Source organism: Tetranychus urticae, chromosome 2 (assembly GCF_039701765.1).
Source record: "Tetranychus urticae isolate SD_2017Ah chromosome 2, NJAU_TeUrti_SD_1.0, whole genome shotgun sequence".
Lineage (NCBI taxonomy): Eukaryota > Metazoa > Arthropoda > Arachnida > Trombidiformes > Tetranychidae > Tetranychus > Tetranychus urticae.
The window spans coordinates 69031-85601 of NC_142959.1; the positions used below are offsets into that span (position 1 = coordinate 69031).

The 16571-nt window shown below is 34.9% G+C and overlaps 2 protein-coding genes across 2 annotated transcripts; one reads left to right on the plus strand and one right to left on the minus strand.

The window, feature by feature from the left end:
• The first annotated feature begins 3760 nt into the window (after positions 1–3760).
• On the plus strand, positions 3761–5400 carry LOC107370465 (uncharacterized). The gene is made up of 3 exons (XM_089267155.1): positions 3761–3847; positions 3951–4137; positions 4218–5400. Exons 2-3 carry the CDS (start codon positions 4080–4082, stop codon positions 5039–5041), a joined length of 882 nt encoding a protein of 293 aa, XP_089123281.1. The 5' UTR covers positions 3761–3847; positions 3951–4079; the 3' UTR covers positions 5042–5400.
• Positions 5401–5696: 296 nt separating this feature from the next.
• LOC149093661 (uncharacterized) lies at positions 5697–12756 on the minus strand. Its single transcript, XM_089268313.1, has one exon. It carries the CDS (start codon positions 12754–12756, stop codon positions 6055–6057), a length of 6702 nt encoding a protein of 2233 aa, XP_089124439.1. The 3' UTR covers positions 5697–6054.
• Positions 12757–16571: the final 3815 nt, after the last annotated feature.

The window sequence follows — 16571 nt, forward strand, 5'->3', positions numbered from 1 at the left end:
AATATATCATTATCATCACTTTAATTAGTGGATTTTATTTGATTACTAAACATTAATTTGTCATTCCAATATTTCAATAAAACTCGTTTATTTCGGTGAACTGTTTCAGTATTAACCAACTGATAATGGGCTCGTTTTCGCGGTCATTTGACACGTGAGTGACATGCAAAGATCGTTTCTTGATCAATGGATTAAACTAAGCTGTCTGAGCTGAAAATGAGTCAACCTTTCAAGAGCGTAACAAATCTGCGATATGACAGATATGCAAAATTTTAAGGAAAAATATTTTAACAATTTAGAGTTTACAAATCAGATCAGACATAATAGTAAATAGATTTTAATTTTTTATGATTACAATAAAAGAAAATAAAACCTGATCAGATAATACCAATCAATTATTCTTCCACCAACTTAATTTGCTGTTATTTGACACATTGTCTAAGAACTTATAAATAAGTCATATTTTGTATGTTGAATTTAGTTTCCTTTGGTGAGAATAAAAATAAATTTTACGGTCAAAATCCAATTTCTTTTCAGACTGTTTTTCTCGCTCAATCCTTCGATGAATTACTAGTACGAACTGAGAATGTTTTATAAGCTTTAGAAAATACAGGTCAAACAATAAAAGTACCAAAATGTCAACTCGAATAGTATTAATTCGATATTGTTTATCGAACCGGCAAATCCAATTTAATTGCTTACTATTCATCAAGGAATACTGTCAGACCAATGGATCAATTCATGGAACTACTTGATAAATATATGTAATATTTTAAGGCCATTTAATAACATTTATTAATAATAACCATTTGGTGGACAATAATTTCCATTTAAATTAACTAAAATTTAGTTAAACTAATAATTAAATAAATACTACGTCCAATTGACGAAGCACTAGTTCCAGACATTTTCAAGTTACCACATTGGAGTCATCATTTCAACTCCCCTCAATAATCCTTTTGTTAAAACAAAGTATTTGTTTTGCGCTTCTGACCATTGTTAAGAATGAGAAATAAGACAGGGGAATAGACAGAATAAAGAAAGAGGAGAATAATTTGGACCATTTCTTTTTCGCAATTTGAACACTTAATTTTTGAATATTACATATAGTATAAATTTACTAACTATCGATATAAATATTTCTCACAAACAACGTTCAGACCCCATTTTTTATAAGTTTATCTGTGCTTTAGAATCACCTGAGGATTTTCAAAATATCGAGTGTACACAATTTTTTTTTGATAGATTCAGTCTTGTATGAACTGATAAAAAGAGAAATAGGACCTACGCTTACGCTATGTGTTCCAAGAAAATTGATTCAAGAAATCATTATTTTATTAAGTTACAAGAATTAAAGGTAATTTTGCTATTTTGTTACATTAACAACAATGTTTAAATGTCAAAAGATCAAATTATTTGTTTCACATGCCCATTTAATCGTAATGAGTAACATCATTTCATCATAAAAAACTGTTGAAATTGAGCAAATATACAACATTTTTTTGTTTGCTGAGTTAGTCAAATTCAAATGAGGCTAATAACTTTGATGGAATGATGATTGTTTGCTCTGGTATAAAATGATGATTTTATTTAATCAGATTCACATTTAAATTGATAATGAGAATAAGAGTATAAAAAGAAATTGTAATTAATTTTAAAAAGATATCAGTTGATTTTAAAAGCTCACAAAGTTTTAACTTGTTTTTCAACTCACTATAAAATATAAAAAATCAAGTGAAAATGCGTTTAACAGAAATTGTTTACCTCTGTTTCTTTATTTCTTTCGTTGCTTTCTTTGGCCAGGTTGAGGGATCGCCACGGGCACCTAGAAGACGAGAGGATTTAAAAAACGGAAGAAATGGATAAAGATATCTACATATGATTCTATATGTTTTGACTTTATTCTGGGGAAAAACTTTGCTATTCTTTGATGTCCAACAATTTAATTTGTTCTATTCAATAAAATGTAAAACCTTGAAATAAAAAAAGCCTGATTAAATTAATTAATGTTTGTCTAAGTCATTCATATTACTTGGTAAAAATAGAATTAAAGAGTCATGCGGCTATTGTTTTATTTGGAAAATATGGAATATATCATTATCATCACTTTAATTAGTGGATTTTATTTGATTACTAAACATTAATTTGTCATTCCAATATTTCAATAAAACTCGTTTATTTCGGTGAACTGTTTCAGTATTAACCAACTGATAATGGGCTCGTTTTCGCGGTCATTTGACACGTGAGTGACATGCAAAGATCGTTTCTTGATCAATGGATTAAACTAAGCTGTCTGAGCTGAAAATGAGTCAACCTTTCAAGAGCGTAACAAATCTGCGATATGACAGATATGCAAAATTTTAAGGAAAAATATTTTAACAATTTAGAGTTTACAAATCAGATCAGACATAATAGTAAATAGATTTTAATTTTTTATGATTACAATAAAAGAAAATAAAACCTGATCAGATAATACCAATCAATTATTCTTCCACCAACTTAATTTGCTGTTATTTGACACATTGTCTAAGAACTTATAAATAAGTCATATTTTGTATGTTGAATTTAGTTTCCTTTGGTGAGAATAAAAATAAATTTTACGGTCAAAATCCAATTTCTTTTCAGACTGTTTTTCTCGCTCAATCCTTCGATGAATTACTAGTACGAACTGAGAATGTTTTATAAGCTTTAGAAAATACAGGTCAAACAATAAAAGTACCAAAATGTCAACTCGAATAGTATTAATTCGATATTGTTTATCGAACCGGCAAATCCAATTTAATTGCTTACTATTCATCAAGGAATACTGTCAGACCAATGGATCAATTCATGGAACTACTTGATAAATATATGTAATATTTTAAGGCCATTTAATAACATTTATTAATAATAACCATTTGGTGGACAATAATTTCCATTTAAATTAACTAAAATTTAGTTAAACTAATAATTAAATAAATACTACGTCCAATTGACGAAGCACTAGTTCCAGACATTTTCAAGTTACCACATTGGAGTCATCATTTCAACTCCCCTCAATAATCCTTTTGTTAAAACAAAGTATTTGTTTTGCGCTTCTGACCATTGTTAAGAATGAGAAATAAGACAGGGGAATAGACAGAATAAAGAAAGAGGAGAATAATTTGGACCATTTCTTTTTCGCAATTTGAACACTTAATTTTTGAATATTACATATTGTAACAAGAAAAGATGACTGTGTTAAATCAGGAACGAACCGTAATGATAAACCACTTTATGAAAGAAAGCGAAACAATTTCTAATAACGTATAAGTTTTAATGTGAGGATTACGATAAGGTTACAAATAAAGTTAAGGTTATAATAAAGGGAACATGGGGTTTAGTTGGTAGCGTAACCTAGATATTCTAGTTCATAATGAGGCTCTCTCTTCATTATGCTTATATACTAAGTAATAATAAGTGCTACATTCTGGAATCAATCCTTTTAAGGTTGACACCATGAAAGGTTAGACATAATTATAAATGACAGGATGCTTCAAATATGGAGTAGAGAATGATGAGAACGGAAGATCTGAGGGATTGAGTAACTGAGAAGGAGGATACAATTTTCGTCACATCACCCCACTTTTAAATCAAGAATCGGTCCTCCGATTACGAATAAGGTCAACAGAATGGGATTTGAAGTTTTTGCATAGGAATTGCATTCGATTTACGCGCTGTGTGTTGATTCAGAAATAGAGGGTGTTGATGGAAAAACAGCTGGTTGGTCAGTTAAGTAAAAGTTCTCCTGTTAGTCCTGTGAAATTTGCAGCAATTCAGTTTTTTAATTTACATTGTGCCTTATTTACTAGCTGGAATCACCCAAAAGGTAAGAAAATAAAGGGGAAGAAGAGGAGATTCCGGTGTGGCCTTTAGGTAGGTTGCAACTGCTACCACTGTGCTCTAATTTATTGTCTCTCTTTGTCAAACAGGTTTTTGATTTCTTCCATAGCTCCCTCAAAAGCTCCCTCTGCAAGTTTTTTTGTTCAGAAGCGGTGCTATCTGTTGGCTTGCAACCACACTATTCTTTTCTTGGCGTCAACTTTGAATCAACGAAAATCATGTTTGGTTTATTTTTATCCTTTTTGGCTTTCCTGTGTCTTGCTCTACTTCCTCAAGGTAAAACTAACTATAATTCTTGAAGATTTGATTGTCTTTGTTTAACGAAAAAACTTCTTTCTTTTTTTTTTCTTTTCCAGTTGATGCAATTCCTGTTGTTCCCTCCTCTGGCGCTAATCCAGATGGCCAACAAAATTCCTCGGATACAAATTCGGAGCAGGTAGACGGTCAACAGCAACAAGGTCAACAGAATGATGAAGAACAAGAAGAAATTGGACATGGTTCGCTTGTAATTGCTGAAGAGGTAGAAGAAGAACCCGGTCCATCCGTTCAAACTACTTTGATGCCTGATACATGTGTGTCACCTTGGCCTTGCCAAACTAAGTACTGGTGTATGGAAAATGATGGAAAAGGTCTGGAAATTTTGATGGAGTGGGAGAAGACGATTGTCACACCTGAGCGTGTGCAAAATTTGAAACAGTTTAAACCAGGACAGCGAGTTAGTAGAAAAAAATTACATGATGCTGGCAAAACGCTTGAAAAACAGCTTGCGGAAATTGCGAAAAATAAGGAAAAGAATAGGTGTATGTTTGAATGTGTTTATTGCGGTGGTGAATATGAAAATCTCGTAGAGCTGAAAGAACATGTCGTCGGTGTGAAGCATAAAAACCGTTATTGGCGAGTCCAGTGTGTTGAAAGATTAGACTTAGATGAAATAGAGAATAAGTTGAAAATAGGGCTCAGCATCTATCCAAGAATTTTCCCTTGGGCCAAAATTACATATGATGGAATTGAAACATTGAGTTGCACCGATGACAGAGTCCCACTTGAAAGGAGAACGCAATGGATCAAACATATGGTTGACTATCGCACTCCCTCCTGTCGCCCTTTACCTGGTGTTCGTGCAGCATACGAACCAGAGGCAAGGCCAACACAAGCATGTGCCTTAGAGCCCAGAAAATGATTTTTAATTTCTTCTGTATTCCCTTTTCACTCTTTGCATTTTTCCCAAAATTTGTTTTTTTTTGTATTGTCCCATTCTAGCGGAGCGCAGACCTCCGCAGATCACTTTTCGAAACTTTTCTTTTGACCATGTTATTAAGCATGGTTCATTCTATAACTGATTATCACACCTATTCAACCTGACCCTTTTTAGCCCTTTTCTGCCCTTTTCTCTTTATACTGTTTTTTCACTTATTTTCCTATTTTTTTATCTTTAACTTTCTCTATTTCCTCTTTTCATTATTAATTGATGTTTTCTTATTTGGGCATAATGTATCCTGTCACTAATGTTTCTTGTTACTATTAAAATTTTTCCTGAGAAATTGTTTGCGGAAATGAATTCCACAAATGGAAATGAGTGAGTATATGGTTAACGTATAAAACTAAAGAGATTCTGGTTAAGTTATCATTAATCTGTTAACACTTCATCTATTATCTATCTTCAACTAATTTTACTGATTTTTTCTTTTGATTTATCTTTGTACTTCTTATTCTCAGGATGAATGCGAGAAATTTCGGTGTTCATGGTAAGTTTCCATTATTCACAGTTATGTTTTCTGATTAAGCTAATTATCTTTTCTCTGTATTTTTTCCTTTTCTTTTCTTTACAGAAAGAAAGCTCATTCTGGAGTTAATTGACCATTTTGACCGGCAAAAGAGGCAGCTCTCAATAGGACGGCTGATGCGGATCTACCGGCACTTGACTGGCTTCAATTTTCCTTATTCGAACATTTCTTTCGGGCGAGTGGTACAGTATCTTGGCGCTATGAAAGGTGTTCAAGTCTATGACAACTGCTTTGTCCGATTGGATGATCCGTGGTATTTGATGGGTGTCTGGCCTGCTGATTTCCAACTCGATGACATCGAATGATGTACAACTGCTAACTGTTAGTGTTATGTTTACGCTATGCTTAAATTGAATAATCAAATAAAATAATGATGAAAAATGAAAAAAACTGTGTCCAAGCTAATTTTTCAATGATTCCAGGTTAAGTTTTGTAATCTTTTGATTTCGGGATCCATTTCTTCTTTTTCTTCTTTTTGTTCATTTTTTGTTTGAGGATGTATTTCTGTTAAGGGAATTTCTTCTTTTTCATCTTGTTTTTGTTGTCTGGCGTTTTTCTGGTCAGTAAGTTTTTTGCAACAGAGCTTTGAGCGAACAGATTTGAAACGGCAAAGGATATAAATGAAGAGGCTGATAATAAGAAATGTTGCTAGCAGAAGAGTTATACTGACAAGAGGATTAGCGTAGATGGTTCCTAAGATAACTGTCGTGTTAGAGTCTTCCAATTCCTTCAGTAATTCCGAATGGCTTTGGCCAGCGGATAGATATACATTTATTGCAGCAAAGTCCGTTCCTTGAAGTTTGAGGTTGTATCGGTGATAAATAGAAAAATACTCATATACTTCTCCATCTATTATTAAAGGTACATTAATAGGGAATGAGAATACCCAATTTGGACAGGGAAATACTTTATCTGCAACCTTTATCTGGTGTCCAAAACAATAAACGAGTCTATTTGTTGATGTCGACTTCACTTGTACATTCCTTGAGTCACCAGGTGCACATTGTCTCTTTTCCCAAAGAGTGTTGGGCTTGATAGTCTTATTCTTGCAGGTAAATTGACTACTTACTATTAGAGGACCATGTTGAGTTGCCCTACTTTGAATTTGGCAAATCTGTTTGCTTTCTGTGTTCATCAAGATAAACTTTGGTCCAATGTAATAAACACAATCGTCCTCATCAGTCCTCATCAGGAACGGATCTGGTTCAGCTAAAGAGTAATTTGTACTCTTACGAAACCCGTGAATCTTGAACCAAAGTTTATTCTCATCTGACCGGCAGTTGATCATTGTCATTAGGTCTATCGGGTATCTCAATTGGTCTGTTGAAGAGAGGTTAGTTAGAGCAGCGATTTGACTACTGACTTTTCTTTGTTTCATGGCATGGAAAATGTCAGTCAACTGTGCTTTCAGCATCGAAAATTTGTCAGCAATACCAGTTGAGATAAGGATATTTGTGAGTAGATTATTTTCAATAGCATCAAGTCGTTCGGTGTTGTCATTGAGCCTCCTAATAACATCATTTAACCTCTCTTTGATTCTTGATGTTTCCATACTTTGTTGTAATTGTATCTGATATTGTTGTCTTACTTGTTCCTCAATTTGTGCAACACGGTCCAAATGTGTTCTTATGGCTCCATATGTAAGAATGCCAGTAAAAACTACGGCGGACAGGACAGCCAATACTGGGGTACGCGTTTTTCTGGATGATATCGGTGGACAATGTTGGTTTATTTCCTCTAGAATGGTTCTAAATTCAAATTCACACCAACTTTTAAACTTGTCTCTTTGAGATTGGGGTAACAATAGAGCTTCTGCCAATTCTGGACACGTATTTTTGAACTCGATGATAGTGTCGATTTCTCCTTCAGCTTCCACAACTGTCTTACTTGCCTCGCGCCATAGTAAAGGATTCATTACATTGAATTCAGCAACTGAGGGCCCAACGAATAAAACCATTAATGTCAATACAACTCCTGATAATGCCTTTGATTTCGCCCTTGTGACTCTAGGTTCGGTCTCGTATTGCCTGGCAGTAGTCTTTTCTGGTTCATAAGTACGATCTTCATCAGTGGATTGACTCTTTTCTCTTTCTGATTCATCTCCAAAAATTTGAACATTTTCGTCAAAATGGACATGTTTAGATTCTTCACCTGAGTTTGAGTCAATCGATTCTCCGGTTCTCACTTTCATCTTTCCACAGGCACATAACTTTCCAGGGGAGAAATCGGAGTCTGGTAGAGTTGTATCTTCATCTGTAGTGTCTATGCTAGGTGAAGACGACCCTCTTGAGCTATTTTGCGTGTCAAGTTGTCCAAATGTTAATCGTTTCGGATTGGTTACTGTGAATGTCCTGTCTCGCTCTACTTCTAATCCTTTTACAATGGGTGTACTGGTGGTAGTTTTTCCTTTCAGAGGAGAGAAAACGAAAACATCGGTCGTGTCATGCCAACTTGGAGTCTGACTCGAACTTGAGCTTTCAACTGTGGTCCTAGGTTCGTTACTCTGATTAGTCAACTTTGAATCTCCTTCATTCCTGAGCACGTCTACTCGTGGTGTAACTGATATGGTTGGTGACTCAACTTCGTCGAGGGAGTATCTTCCTTTAAATCTTTTCAATCTTTGAATGTTGACAACCATTGGTTCTTTATTAACTCCGATCTCTTTCACTTTGTAAACTAAAGGTGAGGCCTTTTCAACCACTACAAAAGGGCCATGATACTTATGAAGTAACTTCTTAGTTAGCCCAGTAGTACCTGGGTTAGGGTAGTAGACTAAGACAGTGTCACCAATTTCAAACTCATTATCCGAATGTGATTTGTTATAATCACTTTCATTTCTTGACCTGGCTTCATCCATGTTATTTTTCACAAACTCACGCAGTTTTGGCCAATCATCGTTAATAAAGTTAGCGTACTGTTGTTCAGTATAACGAGTGACATCCAGCGGTACGTTTTGTTCATCTGGTGTAATGGCTTTTCTTCCGTACACCAATTCAAACGGAGACATCTTCAAACTCGAATGGTACGATGTATTATAAGCAAACGTAATCTCTGGTAAGAATTCATCCCAATCATTGTGATATTTATTCACGTACATTGAGAGCATTGCTGCTATTTGTGCATTTACCCTTTCAACTTGTCCATTTGCTTGTGGATGGTATGGTGTCGTAAACAGTTGTTTGATTCCATACTTGTTTGTCAGATCACGAATCAAATGGCTAGTAAAGTTTGTTCCATTGTCTGAGACAAGAATGTTTGGAGCACCATGCCTACAGAAAATTTGGTTTTTGATAAACTTTGCAGTATTTTGTGAAGATGTAGAAGAGATTGCTGCTGTTTCCATGAATTTAGTGAAAGCATCTATCGCAACGATGATGTACATTTTGCCATGAGCTTTATTCATTGGACCAAGGATATCAATGTGTACTCGTTCAAATGGATAATTGGACACGATTGGATTTAATTTCCCAGCCTCTAATTCATGCGGAGTTTTTCTTGTTTGACAAAGGAAACAAGAAGCCACATATTTGTTAATGTACACAGACATACCAGGCCAGTAGTATTTCTCACGGATCTTTTCATATGTTTTGCCAATTCCTTGGTGTGCTGACGATAGGGCATCATGATGAATGTAGCATACATCCTTTCTCAGCTTCTTAGGTACAACCAAAAGATTTTCAATTTTACCGAGACGATAAACCTTGCGATAAAGCAACCCATTCTTGACCAGGAACTTTTCGGCCTTTTTTCTTTTCTTATTAGATAAGTCACTCAGGTTTCCAAGAGTTACTATCATAGATGAGCAGAAGGGGTCATCGTCCTGTCCTAGTTTAAAACTAGCTAAATTCAATTCGACATGAGTTGTAAAAACATGAATTCGGTCTTCTGTAGCATGGGTATCTTCTGGCTCGCCAACAGGATATCTGCTCAGGAAATCTGCATCTGAATGATGTTTACCACTTTTGTATTCGATTTGAGGATCAAATTCTTGTAAAATTATCGCCCATTTTGCTAATCTTCGAGGCAGATTCTTCTTACTCTGGAGGAAAGTTAGTGCTGAATGATCCGTAACAACACGAAAAGGTTTAGTCTCCAGGTAAATTTTGAATTTGTCTAGGGCATAAATGATGGCGAGACATTCTAGTTCCGAAATGGTATAATTGCTTTCATGAGAGTTCAGTTGCCTACTTGCGTACGCTACTGGTCGCCAATTTGCACCATGTTGTTGTAACAAGACTGCTCCAACACCAACTCCAGATGCATCTGTCCTGACTTCAATTGGTAAATCACTTTGGTAGTGAGCTAAGACTGGGGCATTGATCAATGAATCCCTTAGCTTTTCAAAGGCCGTTTGTTGTTCTTCATTCCATTCAAAAATCGCGTCTTGCTTTGTTAGTTTGGTTAGTGGTTTTGCAATGGTGGAGAATCCGTTGATGAATTTTCGGTAGTAGCTACAGAAGGCCACGAAAGATTTTACATCTCGGACACAATTTGGGACTTTTATCTTTTTAACGGCTTCCAATTTTGATTCCTCTGGGGATTGACCTTCCTTAGTTATCTTGAACCCAAGATAAGTTACTTCAGGCAAGGCGAATACACTTTTGTTAGGGTTTAATTTCAGACCTGCTCCAATTATCCGATCGAGAACAAGTTTAATGCTAATAAGATGTTCTTCAAATGTCTTATTGAATATTAGTATATCATCAAGGTATACTAGACAAGAGTTGTACTTAAGACCGGATAAGACCACGTCCATGCATCTTTGAAAGGTGGCAGGAGCATTAGTCAAACCGAAAGGCATAACGTCAAATTCATAAAGCCCATCCATTGTGATAAAAGCAGTTTTTTCTTTGTCCTTTTCATTAATTCCGATTTGATAGTAGCCAGATTTTAGGTCCAAACTGGTGAAAATACATGCACCAGTCAAGTAATCCAAGGCATCATTAATATTTGGAAGTGGGTAATGGTCTTTCTTTGTTACGCCATTTAATTTTCGGTAATCCACACAAAATCGATAATCACCAGTTTTTTTCTTTACTAGCACAATTGGGGAAGCCCAAGGCGAACATGATGGTTTAATGATCGCAGTATCTAATAGTTCTTTTACTAATTTATTAGTGATCTCTCTCTTTTCAGGGGAAGTGCGGTAGGGAGCAGTTGATATCGGGCGCATATTTGGGGTGTCAATGCTGTGTACAAATTTGTTGGTGAGTCCCATTTCGTCAGGTTTTATGGCGAAAGCTTCTCGATAGCTCCTGAGTAACTGTAGTAGTTCTTCCTGCTGTTGTTGGCTGAGTTGCTTACCAATCTTCACCTTACCATCAAACAAATTGCAATCGTTTAATAACTCAGCATCTTTTTTCACCTTTTGGGAACCTAAGATGCCCATACTCTCATTTTCTTCTCCCTGAGGTAGCTCCACAATGTCACCGGCGGGTTTGTTCTCATACTCTCCAACCTTGGTTCCACTGGCAAGGAAAACAGGAATCGAACCGAAATTACATAATTCGACTTCAGCTTGTCCATGTACAATGGTTACAACAGCATTAGCAACCGCAACCTTCTTGTTTTTCTCAAATAGTTGGTTACCTGTTGTTACAAAATAAACTCCTTTTGGTAAAGAATGTTTCTTTGAGGTGGATACATCTGAAAACAACCGTGTTCTTGGAGGAAGTTCAGTATTTTTATTCAGGTATAATTCACCAATGTGCTCTGTTGAAATTAACTTTCCCCTAGGGCTGATAAGTAAGTTGCTTTTACAATTTACATTTTGTCCAATCAGTAACTTGATATCGGCTGGCATCCACTCAACTACTACTACGGTCACGTCCACTGTCTTTCCATCACCTTCAATTGGTATACCTAGTTTAACATCACAAACACCAATTGGTTTTCCAGTGGGGGCAAAAAGACCACTAATTGTAATTGTTTCATTACTTTGTACCTCGAGTTTGAATAACTCTACAACTTCTTTCGTAATGCAAGTAATCTGCGAGCCAGTATCAATTACACCTTTGATTGGATTATTATTAAGTTTAGCATCGACTTGAATAAGGGGACCAATTAGTTTGTTGTCTACAGGTCTGTTGACAGTTGCAGACATTGAGTGAGCTTGTTGTGATGTTGATGGGGTACTACTCGGGTTTGAGGTTGGGGTATTGTCTGGCACTACTTGTACCGAATAGCCTGGATTGTTGACTTGCCTTTGGTCGTATTGTCTTTTTCTGCAATTCCTCTGTACATGTCCGATTTTATTACAGTAGTGGCATGTTACCGTGGTGCGATCTCTTCGGGTACCATTGTTGTTAGTAAAAGCTTCCATCATAGCTAGCATCTTTTCCATCATATTTGACTGGCTGGTGATTAAACTTTTCACATCATCGGTTGAAACCATTCCTGCAATCGTCTTTGGTTGAGTGGCCATCGGAGGTGTTTTGGGCCGTGAGATTGCTGGCATACTTGTGAGAGTGAATTCGTCACCTACTGTACCTATTCCACAAGTTTGAGCTGTCATGTTTTGTTGTCTCCCGACAGCATAACGTAGATTAGCTTGTTTCTCGGCAGAACGAGCTAGGATAACCAATTCCTCAAAATGCTTGACATTACTAGTATTCTTAGAATACATTTCGACCTGGGTAGCTGGTAATAAGCCTTTAATGCATCGATCAACAAAGACAGAGAATTCCACTTTTGCTTCGTCAGCATAATGTATCATTTTATCACAGAATTTTGTCACATCTTCTCCTATTAACTGTCTCGTTTCGTAAAGCAGCTCTAGATAATTTCTTTTCTCAGTTGCATAGGCAGCGATGAACCATTCTTTGATCTTTGGCCAGCTAGCGACACCTCTCGTCTCATCTTTGGTGGTACGGACGAACCATCCTCGTACAGTTGGTGAAAGGTAGGTTTTCATTTTCGAAAATCTGTCTTCATCAGTCCAATGTACTGCACTGGTAACCGTTTCATATTCATTAATCCACTCATTCGCATCCATAGGAGGGGTAAATTGTTTAATTGTCACCGGAGGCAAATAGGCCCGTGTCATCGTTTTCATAAAGGTCTCGAAAGTTTCAGTTGGAATTGTCATGTTCTGATTATCGTTTGAAGTCATGATTGTTACACAAAAAGAGAATTTTCAGCGTATCCCACCGCTGCCACCAATTGTAACAAGAAAAGATGACTGTGTTAAATCAGGAACGAACCGTAATGATAAACCACTTTATGAAAGAAAGCGAAACAATTTCTAATAACGTATAAGTTTTAATGTGAGGATTACGATAAGGTTACAAATAAAGTTAAGGTTATAATAAAGGGAACATGGGGTTTAGTTGGTAGCGTAACCTAGATATTCTAGTTCATAATGAGGCTCTCTCTTCATTATGCTTATATACTAAGTAATAATAAGTGCTACATTCTGGAATCAATCCTTTTAAGGTTGACACCATGAAAGGTTAGACATAATTATAAATGACAGGATGCTTCAAATATGGAGTAGAGAATGATGAGAACGGAAGATCTGAGGGATTGAGTAACTGAGAAGGAGGATACAATTTTCGTCACAATATCGTATAAATTTACTAACTATCGATATAAATATTTCTCACAAACAACGTTCAGACCCCATTTTTTATAAGTTTATCTGTGCTTTAGAATCACCTGAGGATTTTCAAAATATCGAGTGTACACAATTTTTTTTTGATAGATTCAGTCTTGTATGAACTGATAAAAAGAGAAATAGGACCTACGCTTACGCTATGTGTTCCAAGAAAATTGATTCAAGAAATCATTATTTTATTAAGTTACAAGAATTAAAGGTAATTTTGCTATTTTGTTACATTAACAACAATGTTTAAATGTCAAAAGATCAAATTATTTGTTTCACATGCCCATTTAATCGTAATGAGTAACATCATTTCATCATAAAAAACTGTTGAAATTGAGCAAATATACAACATTTTTTTGTTTGCTGAGTTAGTCAAATTCAAATGAGGCTAATAACTTTGATGGAATGATGATTGTTTGCTCTGGTATAAAATGATGATTTTATTTAATCAGATTCACATTTAAATTGATAATGAGAATAAGAGTATAAAAAGAAATTGTAATTAATTTTAAAAAGATATCAGTTGATTTTAAAAGCTCACAAAGTTTTAACTTGTTTTTCAACTCACTATAAAATATAAAAAATCAAGTGAAAATGCGTTTAACAGAAATTGTTTACCTCTGTTTCTTTATTTCTTTCGTTGCTTTCTTTGGCCAGGTTGAGGGATCGCCACGGGCACCTAGAAGACGAGAGGATTTAAAAAACGGAAGAAATGGATAAAGATATCTACATATGATTCTATATGTTTTGACTTTATTCTGGGGAAAAACTTTGCTATTCTTTGATGTCCAACAATTTAATTTGTTCTATTCAATAAAATGTAAAACCTTGAAATAAAAAAAGCCTGATTAAATTAATTAATGTTTGTCTAAGTCATTCATATTACTTGGTAAAAATAGAATTAAAGAGTCATGCGGCTATTGTTTTATTTGGAAAATATGGAATATATCATTATCATCACTTTAATTAGTGGATTTTATTTGATTACTAAACATTAATTTGTCATTCCAATATTTCAATAAAACTCGTTTATTTCGGTGAACTGTTTCAGTATTAACCAACTGATAATGGGCTCGTTTTCGCGGTCATTTGACACGTGAGTGACATGCAAAGATCGTTTCTTGATCAATGGATTAAACTAAGCTGTCTGAGCTGAAAATGAGTCAACCTTTCAAGAGCGTAACAAATCTGCGATATGACAGATATGCAAAATTTTAAGGAAAAATATTTTAACAATTTAGAGTTTACAAATCAGATCAGACATAATAGTAAATAGATTTTAATTTTTTATGATTACAATAAAAGAAAATAAAACCTGATCAGATAATACCAATCAATTATTCTTCCACCAACTTAATTTGCTGTTATTTGACACATTGTCTAAGAACTTATAAATAAGTCATATTTTGTATGTTGAATTTAGTTTCCTTTGGTGAGAATAAAAATAAATTTTACGGTCAAAATCCAATTTCTTTTCAGACTGTTTTTCTCGCTCAATCCTTCGATGAATTACTAGTACGAACTGAGAATGTTTTATAAGCTTTAGAAAATACAGGTCAAACAATAAAAGTACCAAAATGTCAACTCGAATAGTATTAATTCGATATTGTTTATCGAACCGGCAAATCCAATTTAATTGCTTACTATTCATCAAGGAATACTGTCAGACCAATGAATCAATTCATGGAACTACTTGATAAATATATGTAATATTTTAAGGCCATTTAATAACATTTATTAATAATAACCATTTGGTGGACAATAATTTTTATTTAAATTAACTAAAATTTAGTTAAACTAATAATTAAATAAATGTCTCTTTGGGATCGTCAATGTTAATGTCTCATTGGGATCGTCGGTGTTATTTCAATGTTGAATGTCTCATTGGGATCGTCAATGTTAATGTCTCATTGGGATCGTCAATGTTATTACAATGTAAATGTCTCATTGGGATCGTCAATGTTAATATATCATTGGGATCGTCAATGTTCATGTCTCATTGGGATTCTAAATGTTATTTCAATGTTAATTTCTCATTGGGATCGTCAATGTTAATGTCTCATTGGGATTATCAATGTTATTTCAATGTTAATTTCTCATTGGGATCGTCAATGTTAATGTCTCATTGGGATCGTCAATGTTAATGTCTCATTGGGATCGTCAATGTTAATGTCTCATTGGGATTCTAAATGTTATTTCAATTTTAATTTCTCATTGCAATCGTCAATGTTGAATGTCTCATTGGGATCGTCAATGTTAATGTCTCATTGGGATCGTCAATGTTATTACAATGTTAATGTCTCATTGGGATCGTCAATGTTAATATATCATTGGGATCGTCAATGTTAATGTCTCAGTGGGATCGTCAATGTTATTTCAATGTTACTTTCTCATTGGGATCGTCAATGTTATTTCAATGTAAATGTCTCATTGAGATCGTCAATGTTGATGTCTCACTGGGATCGTCAATGTTCATGTCTCATTGGGATCGTCAATGTTATTTCAATGTTAATGTCTCATTGGGATCGTCAATGTTAATGTCTCATTGGGATCGTCAATGTTATTTCAATGTAAATGTCTCATTAGGATCGTCAATGTTAATGTCTCATTGGGATCGTCAATTTTAATGTCTCATTGGGATCGTCAATGTTTATTTCAATGTAAATGTCTCATTAGGATCGTCAATGTTGATGTCTCATTGGGATCGTCAATTTTAATGTCTCATTGGGATCGTCAATGTTTATTTCAATGTGGATGTCTCGTTGGGGAAGTCAATGTTAATGTCTCATTGAGATCGTCAATGTTAAAGTCTCTTTGGGATCGTCAATCTTAATATCTCATTGGGATCGTCAATGTTAATGTCTCATTGGGATTGTCAATGTTATTTCAATGTTAATTTCTCATTGGGATCGTCAATGTTAATTTCTCATTGGGATCGTCAATGTTAATTTCTCATTGGGATCGTCAATGTTAATTTCTCATTGAGATCGTCAATGTTAATTTCTCATTGGGATCGTCAATGTTAATGTCTCTTTGGGATCGTCAATGTTAATGTCTCAGTGGGATCGTCAATGTTATTTCAATGTTACTTTCTCATTGGGATCGTCAATGTTATTTCAATGCAAGTTGAAGAAAACCGAAAAAAGTATAAGTATTGATATTTCTAGGGGTAAGCAAGTTGAAGAAAACTCGATGAATGCTAAAGGCAAGCGTGTTTTGATCTAAATTTCTCATTGGGATCGTCAATGTTATTTCAATGCAAGTTGAAGAAAACTCGATGAATGCTAAAGGCAAGCGTGTTTTGATCTAAATTTCTCATTGCG